We start from the raw sequence: 23,625 nt of genomic DNA, 5'->3' as shown, positions 1-23,625 counted from the left end.
TGTTTTAAAGAGAATGAATACCTTTTTTTTTTGCATAAAGCGTAAACATGCTATTGTAACAAAATGGACATAAATATAATGGCAGAAAGCACACAGAGAACACTATTATCAAATCGATGTATTTACATGACATTAGATGAGTTGAAGTATTCCAAGCAGATTAAAGGTAGTTACATAGATTAACTGGAAGAGATTAGTATGAAGCTTGAATCAGTCTGTAAAACTTATGTATATCAGGCCATGCACAATAAAAAAAAATGACAAAAATTGTATTCGTAGAAATCTAAAAGCAGGACAAACAAGTACAACGTGGTATTCATCTTCTTTAGCTCTCTTATTACAAATTATATACATATGTTACATAAAAACTTAGTGATAACCAAATGATTTTTTTTAAAGTACATTTTATCTTTCTTATTCATGATCATGTTCATTTCAGTAAGTGAAGAAATTGTTCTTTTATGGTCTGTACAATATAAAAAATAAACATATTTAAATAACGTTTCTAGGTATTTATATCTGTTGAAGGCTTTAAGATGTTATCTTTGTCTCGGTTAATGCTCCTGTACAAGTTTTCGACACATAGAGGATGGGTATGGCTCTAAGACATGTAAAGGTGTGCATAATATGTTGCTGAAACTCACACTACACTCTCCGTTTTTATATTTCGTTCTAATTTGTTATAAACATATAAACTGTTTAAACTATCTATATGGTCGGTATCTTTGTATCTACAATTTATACCAGATAAACATCTCAGTTGAATTAGAGACTTGATGTAAACAGACAGCTGCATCCTTGATTCTCACGTGTTTGTATTTCACTATCAATGAAAGCAGTGTAGCACTATTCGGTTTTAGTACAATCTTACTTCGTGAGTATTTTAATTTTTTCAAAACTGTGAAGTCCTATTATTTAACAACAGTTCGTGTATTTAGTTATACATGTACCGTTAGTTTATACTTATTGCAATAACAGTTAGGTAGAAATATTTTTCAAACTGTGAACTTCAGCTGCTAATCAACACGTTTATTTTATTCCAAATACCTTACTAAATCATTGTGTTTACTCTTCCATTATGTTATTATGAACCGAGGGTTGTTTTTGTTCTTATGAATTTGATTTAAACCTTAATTTGTGTCAGTTTCCGTGTTTAGCATCGTTGAATATAATTACATACTTGTAATTTGTTATGTGATACGCACCATGTTAACTGATAAATAAGTAGGTTCACAAACTGAATTGATTGTCCATTAAAGAAGTTTGACTCCAATAAATTAAGACCGAAAGAAAGAAAGGGAAAAAATGAGATAATAACCAGCTTGTTTACCGTAAGATGTTTATTCAGCTTGTTAAAATTAAGGTCTTGCTTTTATTCATGTATCTTTATGTTGTTTACTGTTATCCTTTTATTACGTAAGTTTGTCACGTGAACATGTGTTGTTCCCTTTGCATAAGCCCCCCCCCCAAAAAAAAAAAAAAAAAAAAAAAAAACCAAAAACAAAAAAAAAAAAAAAAAAAAAAAAAAAAAAAAAAAAAAACGTAAAATAAAATAAAAAAAAAATTTAAAAAATACAGATCTATTCTTCCTGATGTTTTGTTATTATAGTGTAAATTTTCCATTCGGGCGTTAAAAAGTACTTCTTTATAACGACTCGTACAGTGAACGGTATAGAAATGAATATTACGGTAGTTTTTTTTAAGCATAAAGTGCTTAAAACAGATTTTTCGAACGAGAAGGTTTTATAGAAAACAGCTGATATTATTTTATGTGACCTTTATGCGTAGAAACAAATTATGCGTAGAAACAAATAATGATCGTGGAAGACTTTGGTGATTTCATTTTTCTACGTATTGAGTTATGGATTTGCTACTTTGTAGCTCTATCTATTTTTCTTACACAAGAATGAATTAACACAGCTGCAACAGGAGATTAATCGAGCAGAATTAGAGAGCCTCGCAGTTTTCCTAATTCTTACTTGAATCGGGTTTGTTTGCACTGTCCATCATGTTTTCGTGTATAATTCTTTTTCCTCTTACCACTGGACCAGATTCACAGCTTTTAGAAGTCATACTAATTGCTTGACGGCGTTATTGTGTCCATTCCAACTGGCCACATACTGTTCGCCATCGCCTGTATACTTAGTATGCTTTGGTCTAGAAGAGATAATATCTGTGGTCTTATGGTAACGCGCGTTTCATACCCGGCCTATTCATGCCGAAAATTATAGTCATTACGTCTTCGCCAATCACGGGGTTTGTAATAGATAGAGTAACGACTGGTTGGACTCACGCATAAAGCAGGATCTGTTCGACTGATAGATTGTTGTTTTCTCCATATTAAATATTTGAAATATCTCATGACATTTTGATATATTGTTACTTGCTGTTTTGAATATTCTTTAAATTGGATTCCTTAGGAAAATCCCTGCCTTTGTACAAGAGCTTTCAGAAGTATGCTTAGCAAGTTTACTCTATCATTTACTGTTTTTGAGAGGATGATGTACGAAGTGATCCATGAGATTACCCTGAAGCAGAACTTAGTACTGAAATTGTGCAATATTTTATTCAAACGAGTTGTTGTGTCCATAATAATCTGTAAATCCCTATGTTTAGTATGTCAAAAGCTAGTAATATGTCCTCACTTGGTCAACTGGTTGCAGTCGTATCATACTGCGCTCGTCGAGGCTTTTTTATCATTTTGTTTTTTGGTCAAAATTTCATCATAGTAACTGCATTTCGATAACTGTTTTCTCCTATTTCGTCAATGAATAATTTTTCCTTGATTTAATGTTAGCACCTATTGTCCCAGGATTCCTCAATCCGCCAAATATATCAGATTCGTTATATGTATAAAGAGCCTGACTATAGCACACAGAAGGAGACATAGAAATACCGGTGCCCGTCCGTCCGTCCAACTGTTCACACTTGTGGACGCAACTCCTCGGGGACCGCTTGAAGAATTTTGTTTAAATTTCGTAGGATTGTTGGACACCATTTATAGTTGATAATATTGCGCCGCCATTTTGATTTGACAAATTTTACAGGAGTTATGAGACTTTGTTTATTTGTACATGCTACACTATAGGAACACTTTGTGGCTGCAATTTTCTCGGATACCGCTTAACGAATTATTTTGTTTGATTTCCGTAGAAATGTTAGTCACCATACATGTAGTTGATCATTTTGCGCCGCCATTTTGATTCGTCAAACTTTACAGAAGTTATGGGACTTTTGCACGTCAGCTTTTTGTTTGTGGCGGCGAGGGACATATAGCTACGAGTTGCTTACAGTTCTATTTATCTACTTTGATATTTGTATGAAATAATTACAACACACCGTAATTCAATTTCATTAATCGTTTGCCTTTTGATCATTCATGTCGTCACCACTGGCAATTGAACATCATTCCCACAGATAAATCATCTTTGTCTAACACTAGTATTTGATTCTCACTTTGCGATTATGACGTTGTCAGTTTGAGTAGATTTAGTTGCAAAGCCATTTGAAGTATGTAATATCCACACGGGCAAACAGGCACTGGCATCAGCGGAGCGAAGGAAAGTTTTTTTTTCAGTTCGGAATGTCTGCCACCTGTCATTATTGATAGTAAATTGATTTTTTGATTCTTTACTATGTCATAATACAATGCAATACGACCAATTTTTAAAGTAAAAATAACTGTTTGGGGGATAACCACAGCGTGAATTGTAACCCCGAATATAAATATTAATTAACTGTTAACTACTCTAAACGGACCCCTGTCCCAAAGAAAAAAAAACATGATCTCGATTTCGATAACCGCGCGACTGTGTGCATGAGTGAAAAATTGTCATTTTCATTCATTATATTTTCTTCAAAAGGTTACGTTTTACATCTTATACAATGTACTGTAACTACAGCTATAAAAAAGTTTTCAAATACTTTACTACATGTTCGTATGACGTATAAAGGTAATTGTTAGAATCCCCTTCCTTTTATGTGAAAATTTCGTTGATTTTGTGCAATATTTTGTAAGTAAAGAACACATGATAGACTGGACTCACTTTATCAAAATTTCTGAATAGAAGCCGGCGACCTACTTCTGGATCCAACCCTGAGTCTCTACAGTTGGAAGTTTTATTCCTGTATCCTTCTGTTAATGAGTTAAACTTGTTTGTTAGAATAATAACATAATGTACTCGTAAATATATCAACCACAACATATATTTACCCTTTGCCTGTCTAGGGAAGGAACGTGGACACTATTAACTAAAATATGTTCATTTGGATATATGATATATGTCACCAAAAGCACTGAATGAGTACGAATAAAAGCCACTTTGGAATACTTTATTCATACATGTAGTAAAAATAAATATTGTAATTGCAGACTGAAACAGACATGTTTTGTATCTTCAAAATCATAGCACAAGAGGTTTTTTTTTCATATCAATACCCAGAAACTACCCAATTGTCTCATTAAACAAACAAGTAGCAGTTGGTCGAAAATTGACTGTCTATTGTCTGTGCATACTCTTCGCTGCAGTAGCCTCGACACGGCATGGGCGGCCATCCGGTGCGGTAGCCGGTAAACTTCCATACTTCAAAGAATAAATGAGATGACAGAGAACATCTATCGATATTTGAAAAAATAATGGTCCTGTTTTAAGAAACGAAATTGGTAACCTTGAGCATATCGAAAAAAAAAATAGAAGCTCCATAGTGAGAATTCTGCGCGGAAAAATACAAAGAAAGAGTAACATTTGATCCTATTAAAAGTGGAACTTAGAATAACGTTTCAAGTTAAGACTTTTAATAGGACCAAATGTTTTTCCATTGTATTTCTTTGTCCACGCAGAATTTTCACTTTATTTGTCGAAACAACGGGTGTATGCAAATTTTGCTATCCGTTCACATGTAATCTATTTAAAAAAATACTCACCCAAATACATTCGCACGTATGTAAGTGCAAGTTTTCACATTTGAGTAAACGCGTTCATATGGACGAATTTGCATTCGAGTGCATATTTATATGTATACAAATACACTTCCACGTGCGAAAATATATATATATATATAGAATGAATCAAGTGTTTTACTGCAGTGAGGATGAGGTTTTGTTTAACGTCAGGTCATTACGTTTGTTGTTAAAGTTTTGGTTTTGATTTAAACAAACCTTGGCCGCTCCAATGATGTTATATATCTTATACATTGTTTCTTTCTAATTAACCTTAACGAAGACGTTGTAAGTCTCTAAACTCTGTATTAGACATTTCTGGAAATGTGGGAAGATTTAAAGGAAAAAGTGCTATCGTGTTACATCATAATTGAATAGATATCAATATTCTTGCGATGCACTTCCTTTTACGTCAGTTTAATTGTAGAAATTAGCTAGCTGTTTCACTGGATATCTCAATACTTGTTATTGTTCATGTGAAGTCTACATGACACAGTACGATTCTACTCTACGTCATGACGTAATGTCATTGGACTAGATATCAACCAATTTCTACAGCGGGTCGTAAATAGATACATTTTCATAAACTACTATCTCCCATTCATGGGTTTTAATTGAACATCATGGTTTTATAAAGTTAATATATGTATTTTTTTGTTGCTGGATGACAATCTTTTGATTTCCGCTTGAATCTTGGTTCCCTTAATTACTCTTTGTAATGACAATACTAATGTTTGCCTCTAGTTAGTTGGTTGGTGTTAGGAATTTCATGTATAAACTAGCGTCTGGATTTGTTAATTTTACCTCAAGTCCTTGATCTTTCCTCAAATCTACAAATTCAAACAAGCTTAATTGGTTTAAATTTGAATTGAAGAAGAATTTTAGGAAATATCAATTTGAGATTTTTTAAGAAAACGCTGGTTTTGAACGTCGTGATAGAAAATGCATCACACCTCTTCCTGTCGGGCGCTATGTGATATTCTCTGTCTCTGCTTCAAATCTGCTGTTATTCTATACGAATTCAACATATATAAATGTTAAACTTTAGAAATGAGAGGAAATCATGAAATGTATATGTTCGAACAGTAACATATGGTAAACAGAAAGTACAGTAAGGATTTGTTAAACCCGCTCGGTTAGTTTTTCCTTTTAAAAAACAATTTATAAGTAACTATTAAGACGTGCCTATACATGATTCAGGCAGATAGTAATAGTTACCCTGAAACAATTTAGATTTATATTTACTACATTCAACTATCATAGCGTCACGTTATTGAGTACAAGACAATATAGAGAATGAGGGGAAATATTTGCAATGTACAAAATGTGTTTTAATGGTTTATGTTTTCTTCACAATCCCAAACCAGCATGTAGTGTACGTGGATAGTTTATACAGAGCACTGCATTTATTACATATAGATTATTTTTTAGTAATGAGCGGTTTATTATATTTCACCACTCGAGATGGTCAAATGAAGATTCAACATACGAGCTCTAGCAAGCCCGTAGAAACCAGTAAAACCTCTTGCAGAAATTTGATGATCACGTCGTGCTTAAAAACACGTGTATTATTACTTACTGGTTTGGAATGGCATACAGCAAATCAAAGTTCTGCATGACTGGTCTTATTCTTACATAGATCTGTACTTAGTACTCTAGTTGTTGGTGAATTATTTAACATTACTTTATTTTTTTCAGTGGATGTATATAGTGCCAGTAGTTTTAGTAATGATGGTTGCACAGAATTCTGACTCTCAAGGAGGAGGAGGCGGAGGTGGTCGGTAATATCCAACGGGGGAACAGTTCATCAGCAGGAAGTTAAACAAAATGGACGAATTATTTGTCAAAGAGTGGACCTTACTATTTGTGGACGATATATGACTTTTAATAACGTTTAAATTTCTACAAGGATTTTTTTTCACTTTTAGATTATAAAATTGGATAAAAGGAATGCAATACTACCTGAAAATATCATATTTTGGTTGAAAACATCTCTAACGATCTTATAATAATCACGTCAGCATCGTAACAATATATGCTGTGGATACGACGGCATTACGGCCGAGTTAGAGATATATTATGTTTGCGGTCGAGTAGGAATATCTTTATGTCACTGGTGGTTCCTTATTATATTTTCGTTTGATTTTCGTTTAAACTGTAATTTTGTATCGTATTTACGTGTAGTATTGTGTAAATCACTAGTTTTATTCATTCTATTTCTTTTGTGCTGACACGTCGTAGTTAACAATTTTACCCATTATTTTATACATTAATCACCAAAATGCATTTGGTTTATGGCAAAATTATCTGTACTGTATATATATTATCTGAATATCTTAATTCAGTAATGCTGAAAAATTATGATATTTTGGAAAAAATATTAGAATATAATCTTATCTTATGATTTAATAGTATCATTTATATTAAATATTACATTAAAACTATAAACTATCATGCAATTATATCGGTTATTAAAAAAAAGCTTTTAATTATTGTGTCATGGTGATAAATAAATAAATAAATATATATTATATATATATAGACATTTGTAAAGGTGAGTGTATTTTTGATAATTTGTTATATGTGTTTTGAGTTTGTAAAAGATCATTATTATAAAACTTGAAGGAACATCTTTGATATTTAAACACACGGTGTTTATTTATTTTTATAGTTGGAATCTAAACTGAGCGAAATATCGTGGTTGCATATACATAACAGTAGCTGTTTATAGAGTAAACACTGGTATCCTTCTATCAAACTTATTCAGTCAATCGTGTACATTATGATGGCCTGGTCATGACCAAGTCAAATAAATATATTTTTGTCAGTCAGTTTGATCGTCTCTGTATCATTATACCAATATTATTCCGTAGTTGAAATACGAACTGTGAAATAATAACAAATAAGATATAGAAAGTATCTCAATTTGTAGAGGTGAATTATGAAGAGAAATACTTCTTTGTTTTATCTGTCATTGATTGAACCTTATAACTACGTACAGCTAATCTAATGTTTACATTTCAAATCTCAAGATTACAAAAGACACCGATGTGAATAAAAATGTACTGTATGGTTCATAGTGCTACCATGGGAACCAAATTACTTATTCAGGCCCTTGGAACACCATTGCAACTAAGTGAGCTATTCAGACCCCTTAAAACACCATGAGAACCAAGTGAGCTATTCAGACTTCTTAAAACACCTCAGGAACCAGGTGAGCTGTTCTGACCCCTTTAAACATCATGTGAACCGAGTGAGCTATTCAGACCCCTTTAAACACCATTGGAACCGAGGGAGCGTTTCGGGCCCGATTGAACACCATAGGAACCAAGTATGCTATGCACACCCCTACAATAATTTCATTACATCATAACATTGAATTTTCAATACATTTTTTTCCGAATATATTCACTGGATTAATTGTATGTGTTTCTGTAAATGTTTGTGAAGTTATTTATACGTTTTAAATGTCATCGTGTCTTTGTGGTTTGCTCTTATAATTTTCCGTAAAGAAGTCAATCATATTTGTAATAATTTCGTTCAAAATGTTTTGTGTTATAAATAAAAATGTCGTCTTTATATGTTTCAGTATTATAAACGTTGTTCAGTACCGTACTGAAGCGGCTTTCTAGTATTGTAATGAATTTTACAAAGTGATACTCCGTAGTCGATTTCACACACACACACACACACACACGCACGCACGCACGCACACACACTATCAACACCACCAACAAAAAACAAACAAAAACGGAAACTAAAATATGATATAAAAGATTAGTTTCCATTTTTCTTGGGCTAAGATGTTCGCTAAAGCTTTCATCACAATATCTTTCCTCACCTTAAAAAATCTGGCAAAATGACCTATGCTTGTTGGTATACACCGTGCAAAAATTATTTTAAACACACAATTGAAGGAAATTTGTGCTCTTTTTAAACAAAATGTCCATTAATTAAGTATTGTGTACGAATGATCGATAGTGCATTAAATACTTTCGCATTTTTGCATTGCTTTCTGGCATTTCGCACTTATAGTTGACTGCATCGATATTTTTCAGTTCTAAGCTGATATTTCCCCAATTCCAAATTGACATTTCTCACTTGATATTCTGAACATGAGCTCTTCATGCCCGTTTATTGCACTATGAAGAAAATTGATAAACCTCCAAACATTTTTGGTTCGAGTCGCAATTTCCCATTTCCTTAAAGCATCGAAAACGTGTTAATCGAATTAAGCATTTTATTTAAGAATTGGCAATAATAAATATTTTGTCTATTGAAAAATAACATAAATTTTCCATGTGCATATTGTTTATTGCGCGAAAGTGAGGTAAGCATATTTTTCTAATATTCTATTTGAAGAAAAAGCAAGAGTGCTTATTGTTAAGAAGGGTTTGCAAATATCTACACAAAAGTACAATAATTACAAAGTTATTTAAGAATTGGCAATAATAAAAATTTTGTCTATTGAAAAATAACATAAATTATCCATGTGCATATTTATTGCGCGAAGTACAATAAACAAAATATGCACATGGAAAATTTATGTTATTTTTCAATGGACAAAATTGTTATCATAGCCAATTCTTATAAATTAATTTTAAACATATTTGTAAACATGAGAAAAGTAGCGCCGAATTTAACTGAATAGGGGCGTGTCAATATTTCTTTCATCCATTGAGATATAACAAAATTATTTTAACCAATCAGATTACAGTATTTATCTCAAATTAATTTATTGAGTACTATTTACTAATAGGGACATACATTTCTTATTTGCTTTTTTTATTACCAGATATATTTTCATAGGCACATCTAGGAAAAATAAATATGAAGCGTTATTGTTTCATATGTTTTTTGGACACAAATCATGGCCATAGTCTGCCCTCCTCCCTTTTGTTAATTTGTTAATTGTGCATCTGTCCATGTACCTTGTAGCTGATTGACCTTGCCTAAACTATTCAAAGGCCTTTTAGCTCACGCACAGGTCTACTTACAACAACAAAAAAATAAATTCTAGATGTTCTTTGATACTGTTTTGTCCCATGTGGCCAAGTTCTTTAAACACTTTCATTTGGTGTAAGAAACTTATGCTGTATCTACCATTTTATCACAATTCAAAATATGAGCTGTAATAAGATTGAATGTTGTATCAATACTTGCCCAATTGTTCAAGGTTCGACTTTTACGGTTACTATTAATATAGTCATATAACTTTTTATGTGAGCTATTTTTCATAGTTGAATAATGCAAACTACTGTTTACCCAATGGTTTTCATATAGCACATTTCAAATAACACACCATGTGAAATATATCATTGTTGGATCAATTAAAACACATACAACAGGTTTCTGTCTAGATAAAAATGTCAAAAGATCAACAACATCAGCTTCCGTAACGTATGTAAAAAAATAAACGCAGGCAACATGTCGCGGAATAAGAAGACTTATGAATAAAAGAGAAAATATAAAATACTCATTTTGGCTAAGAAGTCGGTCATAGCAGATTGAAAAAATGATTTAAATGATGGTGTGTATCACTTCCTTGACGCTCTGCAATCGTGCAGTGAAGACTATTATAAGGAAAAAATATCGTGTACTTTGATCATTACGTGTTAACTTTGGTTGTTTAACTTTAGAAAATCTATCAACATCTTGTGATAACTAACGGACTTATCGTAATATACAGCTGTTTATATGATGAAAAAATAGCACAACTGAAGTTTCGTATCTTTTTTATGTAAAAAAATTACTTATTAAACAGCTTAAGTGTAAAACAACATACCCTTTCGATCATCCTTGTCGACCTGGTGAAGCAATGTCGATAGCTCTGGGACACACATCCGGCACATTAATTTTATTTTTGTGTCTATATAACTATCTGCATGATGACGATCCGTGAATTTCTTGTCCTGATTGCAATCTGGCGACGTGATGAAGAACATGGTTTCGTACAATGATCGGAAATTATTTTTTATTTATGCATTTACGATTTGATATCACAGGAATAGGTATTAGTTTTTTTTTCCTTCATGACTGGATTTGTACTATACAAGTTCTGCTTTAGAAACATGATTATTTTCTTTTTTGATTATGCCAGTGGTTAGAACATTCAATTAGAAAACAGTACCTGGTCATTTACGGTAAAATACGTGTTTATCACTGGCCGGTTTCCTCTTTTCGCTTTCTGACCATGTCTTTATATTCTGATGTCTCTGAATTGTTCTTCTGTTCTGATGCTTTTTGGGGGTTTTATTATGAAAATTCACGACAGGAATCAACGGAATTTTGAAGATCGTAATTCTTCCATTCCAACCTCCAGAATGATAAACTGAGTCCATAGAAATTGGTCTATAAATGATATCATTTTGCTGTGTAAGAGAGGATCATTTTCGACTGATTGAGGACAGTTTTGTAAAAACTGCAATGTCGACATATGCACCATTGCCGACATCTTGTATCATAATTTTGGAATTATCAGACTTTGGGATACTTTGAAGTACATTCACTTGTAAGGCACATTTAATGGACATCATTAAATACAGTTGTTCAATTTTATTCTCTCTCAAGATTCTTGAACCATGTTTTTTTTGTTTTTAACAATATCATCCAAAAAGCATGCAAAGAAAATTTGCTGGTTAAGATACGGAACAAAAGTATGAAGAAAATTAGGTGCAGTGGTATTATACATGTATCTTTGTTACATGAGTTTAATATGTCAAGTATTGAATGTTAATCAACGGTTATATCCCTAAATTCTATTCCGAATGAAAGGAATCTGAATATATAGGATTCAAAAACAATTGAATAGCTTATAAAACAAAGTTTCATAATAGACTGCAATTAATCGAGAAGTTGTCATTTTCAGCAATTGTGATAACCTCTGACTATCAAAACTGTCCAACCCTAAAAAATACCAAATGAAAAGAATTTTCCAAAATAGTTAGAATCGGAATCAAACAGAATTAAGAACAATTGAATACATGTAACTGGAAAAGACATTTAATTGTATTTTGAAATTTACCGAGAAGTTGATCCTTAAAGTGTTGTGTAGAACCACAAAATGGCATATAAATTAGTAATAATGTATGTATGTATGTATGTATGTATAGATGTATGTATATATGTATAAATGTATGATATATATAATGTACTGATGATTAGATATAAAGTTAACTACCTTTATTAAAAGTGGAACCGCTAGTTACCCGGACAAAACAGATTACAAAAGTGAGGGTTTTTTTAACGCCCTTGACTAGCCTGTCGGGTCTCGCTCGCACGGTATTACATATAACAAACGGGTAACAAACAGTTATAAGATTATTGTAATTTGATCTTCTGCAGATAAGTGGGAACGAAAAGAAGTAATACTGGAGATAAAAACGACGGAAAGTCGGAGACGCCAATGAAATAACAGACAAAAAACAAATCTTTAAACACAAGAATTAAGATGAAAGAAAATTAATGATAACTTTTACTCATATGAATATTATGATCTTAGATAGAAAATATGCTATAAAGACGTGTGTCAGTACATACAATTCATATGCTTTATTTTCTAAAAAAAAATAAAATCAATTTTAATTCTCAATTTATAGCGGTAAAGGGAATAGATAGGTAAACAACGAATAATGCGTTTATTTACACCTAAAATAATTTGTAGAGTTTCTTTTCTTCTTAAATGCTTTGCACTACAAAATAATCATTAATTCCTTCAAAAACTTTATCTCTCAAATATTGTATTTGCAAATTGTATAATCTATTTTATATGATATCTCAGAAAAACTTATGAATTTAATTCGTTATCTAAATAGGACTACAAAGACACCAATAATATATATTGCAAATTTAAGTATTTTACAAGTTATACTTTCCGAAAGTATTAAAAAGACAAAATTGGAAAGATATGCGTATATCATTCTACATAAAGTCCTTCTTTAGATAATGTGTACTTCCAGTAGCTCTCTCTCTCTCTCACACACACACACACACACACACTATAATGGTACAAGATATATTTGCCAAATAATCCAGAATTTACAGTGTTTAACCAGAAACCCTTGGCATTGAAGAATCAAATCAAGGGAAGTGAATTACGGTTATCTATTCGTTTATACAATGGCTGGCAACTCTCATTCAACTCTTTCAATACTAAAAATAGAGAAAGCAATGTTAACTACTGTAACATCGATATCTCATTTTGAACGAACGAGACGAAGACGAAGCAAATAAAAAAGTTCGAGGTAAATACAACACCCTACACCAATTAAGGTAAACCATAAGGACAGAAAACAAATACGCACTCTGTACTTATTTAAAAAGCATAACTCTAAGTGACGCAGATCGGGATCCCGATTGCCATGTTCTTCAAAGCAAAGAGCGTGTTTGTCATAAAATGCTTGCTACAGTTACATTGTCTCTTTCCTTATGATTCTTTACATTAGACCAAGAAATATTTTTATACAAATCAACTGACGTAAACTGAAAGATAAGTTGCATTAAGTTACATTTTAAAAAATACGAAATGGAAAAAAAAGTAATTTAACAAACGATTTGACTGATAAGTGGTTAAAACGAATAAAGTGTTTAACACGTACATCACCTACCACTTTGATCATTCATATCTGCAACAGATATAATTTATATCTACTCCTTATTAATTGGTTGCACTCTTTTCCTGATAGAAGCTGCACTGTATGGACTATATAATTAGCAGAACTAAATGTATGTTATGTGTCAACTGAAGGTTTTCATGCTTGTTATTATGATGACTGGATTACATGTCATGTTTCTTTTATTGTTTCAGACTTCTCAATTATATCATATTTTATTTATTTATCAACATTTGCAGTTTGACAAATTTCAAAAACAACTAAAACATCGAGGCTTCATTGCTTGTATTGCACATGAAAAAAAAAACCATCTCGGTGATGGATTTCACCTCCTTTTTTGATAGTTTTGGTTTTGAGTGCTTTTTGTGTACAATTAATTTTGAATTTGCATCTAGATGTGTAATTGATTCTATTGCTGCTGATGAAAGGTTAATATTTGGAGCATATGTACAGAATAACAAAATTTACAATATATATTATTGGTATCTTGTATTCGCTCCAAACGTTATTAATTGTAAAAAGTTACAATTAAAGACAATGCATAACGGGAATAGGTATTGTGAAAATGTCAAAGAGACAACAATCCCACCAGGATAAAAATGTCAGCCCAAGGTCACACATTGGTCTTCAATGAACGACGAGAAAACCCTCACACCACATGACAGACTATTGCTGGCCCCAAAACATCATTATACACAGTTACAGCAAAATAGTTGGCCATATATACTCAAGTACCATGAAAATAAAGGAATGGTGAAAACGAAACAAAACATACAGAGGTGTCAACTGTTATTTTTTTTCAGTTGAGCAATGGAGAACACACTCGAAACGTATAAAAAAGTGCTTACAAAGCCTACCAAATTTACAATACATATTTTTTTCAGTACTTTTTTTTCTGAATGTACATTAGAGTTTATTGCTTTTATTCTGACATTGACATCTGTTATACGGACTTTCCTTCTGACTATTCATTTTGACTATCGCCTAGATTTTATCAGTTTGATTATTTTGTTATTACCCTTCATTGTCATTTTGTTGGTTATATATCTAAAAATCAAATGAAAATATATGTAACGGAAGCTTAAGTTGTTGATCTTTAACATTTTTACCTTGCTAGAGGAACCAATTGTAACAGAACAATTCTGCTCGGAATTCCAGAAAAATCTTTTCAATTTAAGACGAATCAAATTATGGTTCCAGTTGATAATGCTTTTATAACTTTATAATTTTAAATTCATACATATTGTATCAAATGAAAATGATTTTGTAGTACCATGACGGTATAATTTACTAACGGCAAACAGGTAAACACATCTTATCAAAAATGAAAGTCTTGATAAAATGCATGGGTTTAATGACTTAGGAACCAATTTCAAGATTAAGTACAAGTAACTAGAATTGTTTAGATGAGTTTTCTTAACATTGAGAACTATTTCAAAAGTCTAGCACACTTTCTATTCATACACTGCAATAATATAAATACCAAAAAAATACATTTATTTCCATGGAAAGAAACCAATCTTACGAGAAAAAATCCTTTTTATATGATCAAAATTGTTGGACTTTAAAAATAAATCATGCAATCTAGATTACACGCTCACAGGAAAGTCATAATCAAACAACGAACTGCCAAAAAACTCAAATATCCAAACATTCATTCAGTTGATTGCAATTCTTGATATTTGATGTACGTGCTATAAACAACTTGTTTACCTAGACAGTCTCTATCTTAAATATCGAACAAAATGAATATTCTCCACATTTTTACTGGACAAATAGAGTATGTACATTCGTGATGTAGATTATCATCTTCAAAGACCATTATCAAATAAAGCAACCATTTGAAAGTGCGTTCGTGTAATGTAACACATACCTGACACAGTGATGTTTATAAAACAAATTTTGACATGAAATCATGATAATTAGTTTTATTATTATAACCTAGATTTTTAGGAAAACTCACCTACATAACTGACCTGACCAAATATATACAATTACTTACATGCATCTTTGCCTGAAAATTCTCTTATACTTTCTGTCCTTTAAATACTACCCATCTTTCGTTTGCCTGAAATGTCCTCCATGTTGCATTTCCATGAAACTTTTTTCGCAGTTTGCTTTGTCTGAAACTTTTCAAACATGTTCTTTTTCAAAACCTTTTTAAATCTGCCCTATGCATTCCGTTTCCTAAATAATCTCCCCTGTTTACCTTTCTTGAAATTTGTTCTTGTAGTTCCATGAAATTAATCAACCATGATATCGAATTAACTGAAGAACAATACGAGATTACGTTGAATAACATAGTTAAAGAACTTTGTTGAATTGAAGTATTGGGATACCATTTGAAAATGAATTCACGAATATATAGCACTGCATTTGAATAACTGGATAATCGCTTTAAACATAAATTGTGTTGACTAGATTTCCAGAAGTTTTTATAGAGCAACCTCTCATCAGCAAAATTAAAATCAAATGTAAAGGTGTAACTTACAGTTACTGAAGACCTTTTAGGGATAATTTGGTACACATTTTTGATTTAAGTTATATCCGGGTGCATTGGTTGCGTATTACCGTATCCGTTTTTTTCCTGTCAATATAGTAATGAAAGGGCGCTATAAAACCTGGCTCAACCTTAATTTCCCTCTAAAAATATGTTCCAAGTTATGGTAGTAAGTTTTGTCATGATATTGTCACTTGTTTTATTTACCCTCTTCTTTCGACTATTCAAGAAAAAATCAAGATATAATTGAACACTTTAATGTCTTGCACCATCTTCATTAAGCATTTGTCGACGTGTCAACGTTCGAACAACAGTTTTCATTAAAACAAAGTTCATTAAAAGTTCAATCAGTAATAAAAAAGACATTGCTCAATAATGTGTAGATGCTGTCCGAAATACGTTTGCGAAACAAGATATAAAACTAAAATGCACGACAGATGACATCAATTTTAACCTCTCAGCCAAATTATCAAAAAACGTCGGTACTAGGGCAGTTCTAAAAGTGTTAAAGAAAAGTTACATAGGCTCTATTTCTGATCTCATAGAACCTTTTCTGATAGAACTGTTAGAAGTTTCGGCTCTGTTGGAACTGTCAGAAGAGACAGTTCTACTAGAATTATTCTAAGAGAGCCAGCTACACTAGAACTGTCAGCTCTGCTCTCTTCATAAATGTTTACCTCTATCGCTCTTGGTGCAGTTCTAGTTAATTAATTCGATTATTTTAATGAATAATGTTCAAAATGCTATATATTTGTCTTTCATTTGCACGGTTAGTGATTTTGTGAAACAAACGATCGTACAGTTCATATCATTTTTGTTTAATTGCAACGATTGTTATCTTTTCTTCGTTAAATTACTTGACTGCAAACACTTTTTTCCCTTTGAAAACTTAGACAGATGAAAAGCTAAAAATGCATTAAGAAAAAAATTTATTACTTTTCCCTGATGCAATAACTGCTGTTTGAAAACCTCAAATATGGGAACAGAAAGTAAATACTCACTGCCTTTTTTTGTTTTTTGCTTTTCTATCAGTTTTTTTTAAAATAATGTTGAAATGAAAAGGAAACAAAAGCGCTTAAAGTTGTAAGAATCTTCATTTTGACTTGTTGAATATGTACACATGGAAAATTACCAATAAAATATTCAAAAAATTGTGTCAGAAAAAGAAAAATATAGCAAATCTTCGATGACTGCAAACACAGTATTTTTTACAGGAATCCTCCAAAACAAGGTGAGCAGCTGGAACATGAATTCATTTAAGTGTCAGTCTCTATAAGTATCAGGCATCATTAAAATCAAGAAATAAAAAAAAATATTTTCAATATTGTTGGCGCATTGAGTTATAATTTTATTGAAATGCCCTGAAAACATATATACTTATCTAATTCTAGAAAACAAAATTCCCTTGGTCAATAGATTTGTTCAGCAATAACTTACCTATATACAAATAAACCAATTGAAATGAACTTCTCTATAAAGACAAATATTAAAAAGTTCCGACTTCAGGACAAATACATAACAGAATCTAAGGGCTGATGCTAATTCGATTTTTGTAAAAACAGACGTGCTTACGTGCGTGGATCATACGTCATACAAGTCTGGACCAGAGGTGTTCTCTAACCTATTTAAATTAGCCCAACATTTCATATATGGTATAATGTTTCTTTTTATAAGTTCGCCATTGTGATTTATTGTACACCCTAAAAATCCGACCCCTTATGTATGCATTTCAAATTAGATTCTTATTTTATTATTGAATTTTAACCTAGTTTGATTTATTCACATTTGTGAATCCCTTAGAATACTTAATTGATAAATACATGTATTTATAGTAAACACATATTTCAGTTACTTTCCGTGCAAACAGGTATTATTTTATCTTATGATGATTTTTATAAAATCGTTTTGAAAATCAAATATGTAGTAAATTGAAACGTGACACAGAAATGGCCATCCTTAAAAAGAATGTTGTTGTATAAGTTATGTAAGTATAGACTTTTGACAAAAGAGTAATCAAGGTAACCAAGATTTGAACAGAAATAAAAAAAATATAATCAACGGATAAAGACTATACAGGGAGCATAGACACATACAAGAAAGAACACGAAAGAAAACAAAATGCAAATAATGAACTCCGACAGGGTAAGCGTCCTCTGTTTTTCTAGAAACACCCGCACGACAAGTTACTAATACAATGTCAAGTTGGAGCAGACGAAATAGGAAAGGAAACCTATGAAACGGTGAACTAATCGGTTATCACTTTGCAGATGGATACGCCATAACGGTCTATCATGACGATATCATGGTGACGAACATAAAATTTCTGTAGTGATGACTTCAATCTTGTAGCATCATAATCCTGTTCCAGAAGCCTAATTAAAATAATTCGAGCACGGCAAGCTCTGAGATTACGAAATGTGATATGAAAGCTCCATACGCAAGGTGCTGAAGGGATGTTGCCACAGATGAAAAAAGAGGAGAATGTACATTTTTAATGTAAGTTTATATACGTTTGTTCTCCCCTTCCTTGTTCCCCTAACTTCACAGTTATTTTTAGATAGACATGCACAAGTCACATGACCTACGCATGATGTCATGGAATTTTTTAGGCTGAGGCATCTGGACCCCAAACAAATTTCATTGAATTTCACTTAATGAAATGTAGCTTTCCAAACTTCATATTTATTGGACTTCAATAGCCGTTGTTTTACTTCAACTTTCAAAACTTTGAATAAGTTTTCCTGGGAACGAGCGCCGATCCCACTTGATTTCATTGTATAAACATATGGTAACTGTAACAGCTGAAGAGCCAGATATTGGAACGGCTGAAACTATACCTATGAGGCCGTGAGATGGAACAGCTGAGTTAATCATGGCCGAAACGAAACTTCCGGTAGTGCATGAAAAGAATCATAATATAAACAATGAACCTCTCAGTGTAATTCGAGAATTGTCAGCCAACGTCAACGCATTAAAGAAGGACATAAACTCTGTTACGAATGACCTTCAAACGTTAAAAGGCACCAGACACGTGTCAACGGTTGCAGGAAGCCCAGACCTGGCGGTGACCACAGAGCTAAGCCTAAGGAAAAACATGACTATACAGCTCTGGGGTTCCCGAAAAACTCCAATAAGACACAACACTTAGCAGAGCATATTTAAATCTGAACTGTACAGACAATTCAAATCTTTCCAACATACATTTCTCTGAAGAAAGACAATGAACGTCTCGACCCCAGGCTAAATAAACAATCGTCAGTAGCAGAATTTGTTAACGCTTTCGGGATATACAAGAGCATTAATGTGTGAGGTTTTCCCATATAGACGTGCTCAACTTGATCTTTATGAAAGAGACAATATAGAAATGGCAAGCCGGTATGTTGGTAATGGCTTTTATGAGTACCATAAGCTTTTTTAGTGCTAGTGCTGCAGCCCACCTCAAGTATCAAGGATTGCCAGTCGATTGGTCTGTCAGGAATAACATATTATTCTGCATATTTGCATATGAAGCCAATCATTTGTTTAAATTGTCAGAGTATGAACCATTCAGTGGCCTTTTGCCCTAACAATGTTAGGAATTCTAATATTTCTATGATTGCACAGCCAATATATAGAGACTCAAAGTTCTGAATGACAATACTCATTAGGCATACCGATGCTTATTGGAGACTTAGGATTACTTATGTTGGTTTAGGAATTTGCAATAACTTTAATGCAGAGAAAGGATGTATCCGGCCTAGATGTAACAAATTACATGTATGTGCTATATGTAAGAAAGCAGAACTCGGGAAATCACAATGTCTCCATTCAAAAAGCTTGATGGCCCCCAAGTGCCATTCAACCTTAGACACAAAAGGCCCAAGGTCTACTGCATTAAATATTGACAATTTTCAAAAACTATTATGTAACCATCCAGATAGGGAATGTGTGCAAGACTTAGTGACAGGTCTAAAATATGGCTTTGATAATGGTATTTCTCCATTACCATCTTCCTCAGTTATATGTAAAAAAATAGTTATCAGCTATACTCGAATTCACCTCAGCTTGTTTTTTTTTGATTAATTGTTTTATTACTCAAAAGTTCCTTTAAAAATCTTGCCATTTTATTTATGTCGTTCTGTACTACAATTCTCATACAATTATTTCTCGTTCTTACCTCCGGTATTGAAAAAATTCAAACTTTATTTCTCCTACGAGAATTTTGCACTGAACGTATTGTTTATCGCCATCTTGTTTCTATGGATATTTTGAGATGTTCCTTGTTACCTCACAATTGAAGAGCTGAAATACCATGATTTTCCGCCATATTTCTGGTTCCCTGGTAATTCAATACTTTATGCGGTAAGTCTCATATTAAGAACCAGTTGTAACATTTTCATTCGGAACTTCTGGTATTTTCTTTTACTAAAGGTAAAGAGCAGAAATGTATTAATTCATATTAACAGTGGAACAATCGTCTTGAGGGCACTCGTTATACTCATTTTGACGTTTTCAATTCCATTTTTCTCGAATTACAATCCCCAATTCAGATTGCACAAATGCTTTTATGTTATTAACCTGCTGGGCTCCCCCCGGTTATTTTTTACTTCCTTAAAGTTTTTTAATGGTTAGATATCAGTTGTGGCATCTGTCGAGCTCCCCCAGGATATCTAGTCCACAGCTTCCATACGTCAGTAGGTGTGCCTGCTGGGCTCTCCAAAGGTACTAAGATAAGGTTGTAGACGTGTCTGCCGCTCCCCCAGACACTAAGATTTAGGATGTAGGCGTGCCTGCCGGGCTCCCCCGGTACTAAGATAAGGTTGTAGGTGTGTCTGGTGGGTTCCCCCCAGACAATAAGATTTAGGATGTAAGTGTGCTTACTGGACTCCCTCCAGGTACTAAGATTAGACAAAATTTATGCAGTATCCACCGGGCTCCCCCAGATACTATGTACTTTTATTTTCTTTCATTTTTTAACTCACATATATTTTCATTTCTTTACATCTCTCATGTATCTGCTGGGCTCCCCAAAGATACTGATTTCTAAAATAAGTTTGTTTTCTACGAGTAGCCCCCAGATTGCCAAATTATGTTTTATGTTTTTATTATTGAATATTGTGTTTATGTAAATAGTTTGTACTGATGTTTTACTTAGTTTAAATGTAGTTATTTTAGTAGATTTATTAACTTCATGTGTTTGCGTTTACAAAGATGTTATAGGTTGTGACTATATACACTCACCAAATGTTAAATTGTAAGATACGAATGTACAGTAAGACCAGATGTACGTATACATGTATTTACTGCTTGTAGTTTTTTTAAATGCCATGAAACTTACACAGAGGTGTTATCAGCAAAATGATGAAAAGATGTGACAGAAGTTTGATATGTGTTAAACTTGCATAAATGGGCACCTTAGGAAGTGTTCCTCTGCTAAGTATGAATTGGTGTTTCAGTATGATAAAATGCATACAGATGTACAGAATAACTGAATGCGTTTCCATGGTTAAGAGTGCATTTGGGAAGGTGTGTATCATGTTCTTGAGAGTATATAAACAATACGGAATGAGAAGTCGTCGTTTTGTCGTATATTTCTGACATTAGTTATCCTTTACAATCGATCTCTTAATATGGGGTTAACTTCTTAGTGTCTGTAGTGTCCTTTATCTCAAGTTCTTTATGGCAGATGCAATGTTTAAAATCCTCGAAACTAGGATTGTGTAAAGATAATTTGTCATCTTTATAGGGGAAACCATCAAATCAGCCTCAAAAGACTGAAAGAATAGGTCAGCTAGTAGCAGAGCACAATTTTGCTGGATGTACAAATAAATCTATTCAATGAACTATCTACCCAAATCCAAACCTGCATTTTACATGTTATTCAACTTGTGTGAACAACAGTTTTGATAACACTAGTAAAAAGTATAAAGAATCTTGTTTAATTGTTTATTTTGGATAATTTGTTTGTCGACTGTTTGCCGACTTTGATTCGAATATAAGATGAACACTACAAAAAGTCTTCATTAATGTAAACACACCTTCAAGTAAGTTCTATGGTAACAGAACAAAATAGACTTAAAAGCCAAATAACGACACGAAGACACATTAATGACCAACATTGACATTAGGGCGAAATAATTCATTTCCAACAAAGTATCATACTACAAACGCAGCAAACAACTAGTGTATAAACATCCGAAATCGACAAAGTAACGAAAAATCACCATAGAACATTCTTCAGTAATGAATTATTTGTAGAAAATTTTGAATTTGATCTTAATACTACAAAGCTTTAAATCGTGCGATAAAAATAACGCAAACATTTACGACAAGATTTCAAACGACATAAAATAAAGAAAAAAATGAGTTCAATCGAAAATATTAACATTTTTTTGGCTGGACTTGCGTAAGGATATTCGTGTATCTAGAATATAGGTCATATTTTAAGAGCATTTTATTTAATGAAAAATAAATTAAAACTCAAACTAAAATGTGTTTTGAAAAAGTCAAGCCACGGAATAGATACAAGAGCAAAGTCATCAAATATTGAAGTGTGCAATGATTAGAAAAATAAAATCATTATCAAACGCATCCACTTTCAGTAGATGATAAAATTAATCTTACGTATCCAGAATACCATAGTGAATTCTATGACTTAACCACCTTGATCAGTATCAAAGGAGTTACTTTATTGTGGCTGAAAGATGTAATGTTCTATGGATAATCAATCCGGTAAGACGTGTCATGGTTTTCCTTTACTCTATCGTCTATCCCAGACAGGGCAGGTGTTCCTAAAAAAGCAGAGGACACTTATCCTAACGGCGGACCTGGTCTATGCTCCCAGTTTGTACTGGAGTCCGAGTTTCTGATTTAATTTTGTTGCCTTGTAAGTATTATTCTAGTTATTTTCTGTTCTTTGTTGTGTGTATCTGTTTTCCGTGTCTGGTTTTGTCCCTTGATTACATTCTTTTATTTTCCGCTAGAGTCTTGGTTCCCTTCCTTACTCTTGATTACAAATACGAGTAAATGGACCAATTTTGAACTGTAAACACCGTAAAAGGGTGCTTCGGGAATGTCGCCATCTTGGAATGGAAGATAAACAATTGTCTCTTTTGTCACAAATTTGTGTATGAAAGCTGCCATTTTCTAGTGTAATATCTAAATCAAAATGGGTGTACGAGTATTTTTAATGTGAGACTTGGTCAACTTAAATTCTATTGGGTAGATATCTTGAAAATAGTTTTCAAAGTTACCATTGTTTATAGCCAAAATATCAACAAGATTTCTAAAAGTATTATTAAATTTACAAGTTTAGAAGGATTGTTATAGAGTTAGCCATGCACTGTGATTCGTAGAGGGACAAATCGGCTATAAGAAGAGCGCAATTTGTTCCCACTGGAATAACAAAAACCTGTCTGTACACAGTATTTCCAAATATAATATAAATATTGTCAATTGAAACATTTGATGCATTAATCACATCTAAATATATCCAGTTAGTGTACATGTATTTATCCAGTGTAAAATCACTGAAAGAAGCATTGTAGTCATTATATGAAATGAATTGAGCACCACATTTATCAAAAGACCACTTA

At 32.6% G+C, this 23,625-nt stretch overlaps 1 protein-coding gene and 1 long non-coding RNA gene across 4 annotated transcripts in view; one reads left to right on the top strand and one right to left on the bottom strand.

Annotated features, from left to right (window-relative positions):
* LOC148609307 (ER membrane protein complex subunit 10-like) overlaps positions 1–7,771 on the top strand; it is a 75,337-nt gene extending 67,566 nt beyond the window's left edge. For both annotated transcript variants that reach the window (XM_088541726.1, XM_088541725.1), the window contains one exon: positions 6,638–7,771. In XM_088541726.1, coding sequence (XP_088397852.1) covers positions 6,638–6,724 — 87 coding nt within the window. In that variant the 3' untranslated portion in view covers positions 6,725–7,771. The remainder of the gene's footprint in view (positions 1–6,637) is intronic.
* LOC148609306 (uncharacterized) lies at positions 4,324–10,843 on the bottom strand. Of its 2 annotated transcripts, XR_015914649.1 has the most exons (3): positions 10,725–10,843; positions 5,744–5,769; positions 4,324–4,583 (listed from the first exon to the last, which is right to left on the bottom strand). It is a non-coding gene; the product is annotated as an uncharacterized LOC148609306 (long non-coding RNA). The 2 variants fall into 2 exon arrangements; XR_015914650.1 differs by lacking the exons at positions 4,324–4,583; positions 5,744–5,769 and adding an exon at positions 9,708–10,068.
* Between the last annotated feature and the right edge of the window lie 12,782 nt (positions 10,844–23,625).

This window comes from Perna viridis, chromosome 8, assembly GCF_037379345.1.
Source record: "Perna viridis isolate PV_CMFRI_1.1 ecotype Kerala chromosome 8, ASM3737934v1, whole genome shotgun sequence".
In the NCBI taxonomy this organism is placed as follows: domain Eukaryota; kingdom Metazoa; phylum Mollusca; class Bivalvia; order Mytilida; family Mytilidae; genus Perna; species Perna viridis.
Note: the sequence above shows the minus strand (reverse complement) of the source record. Positions and strands in the feature narration are given on the sequence as shown.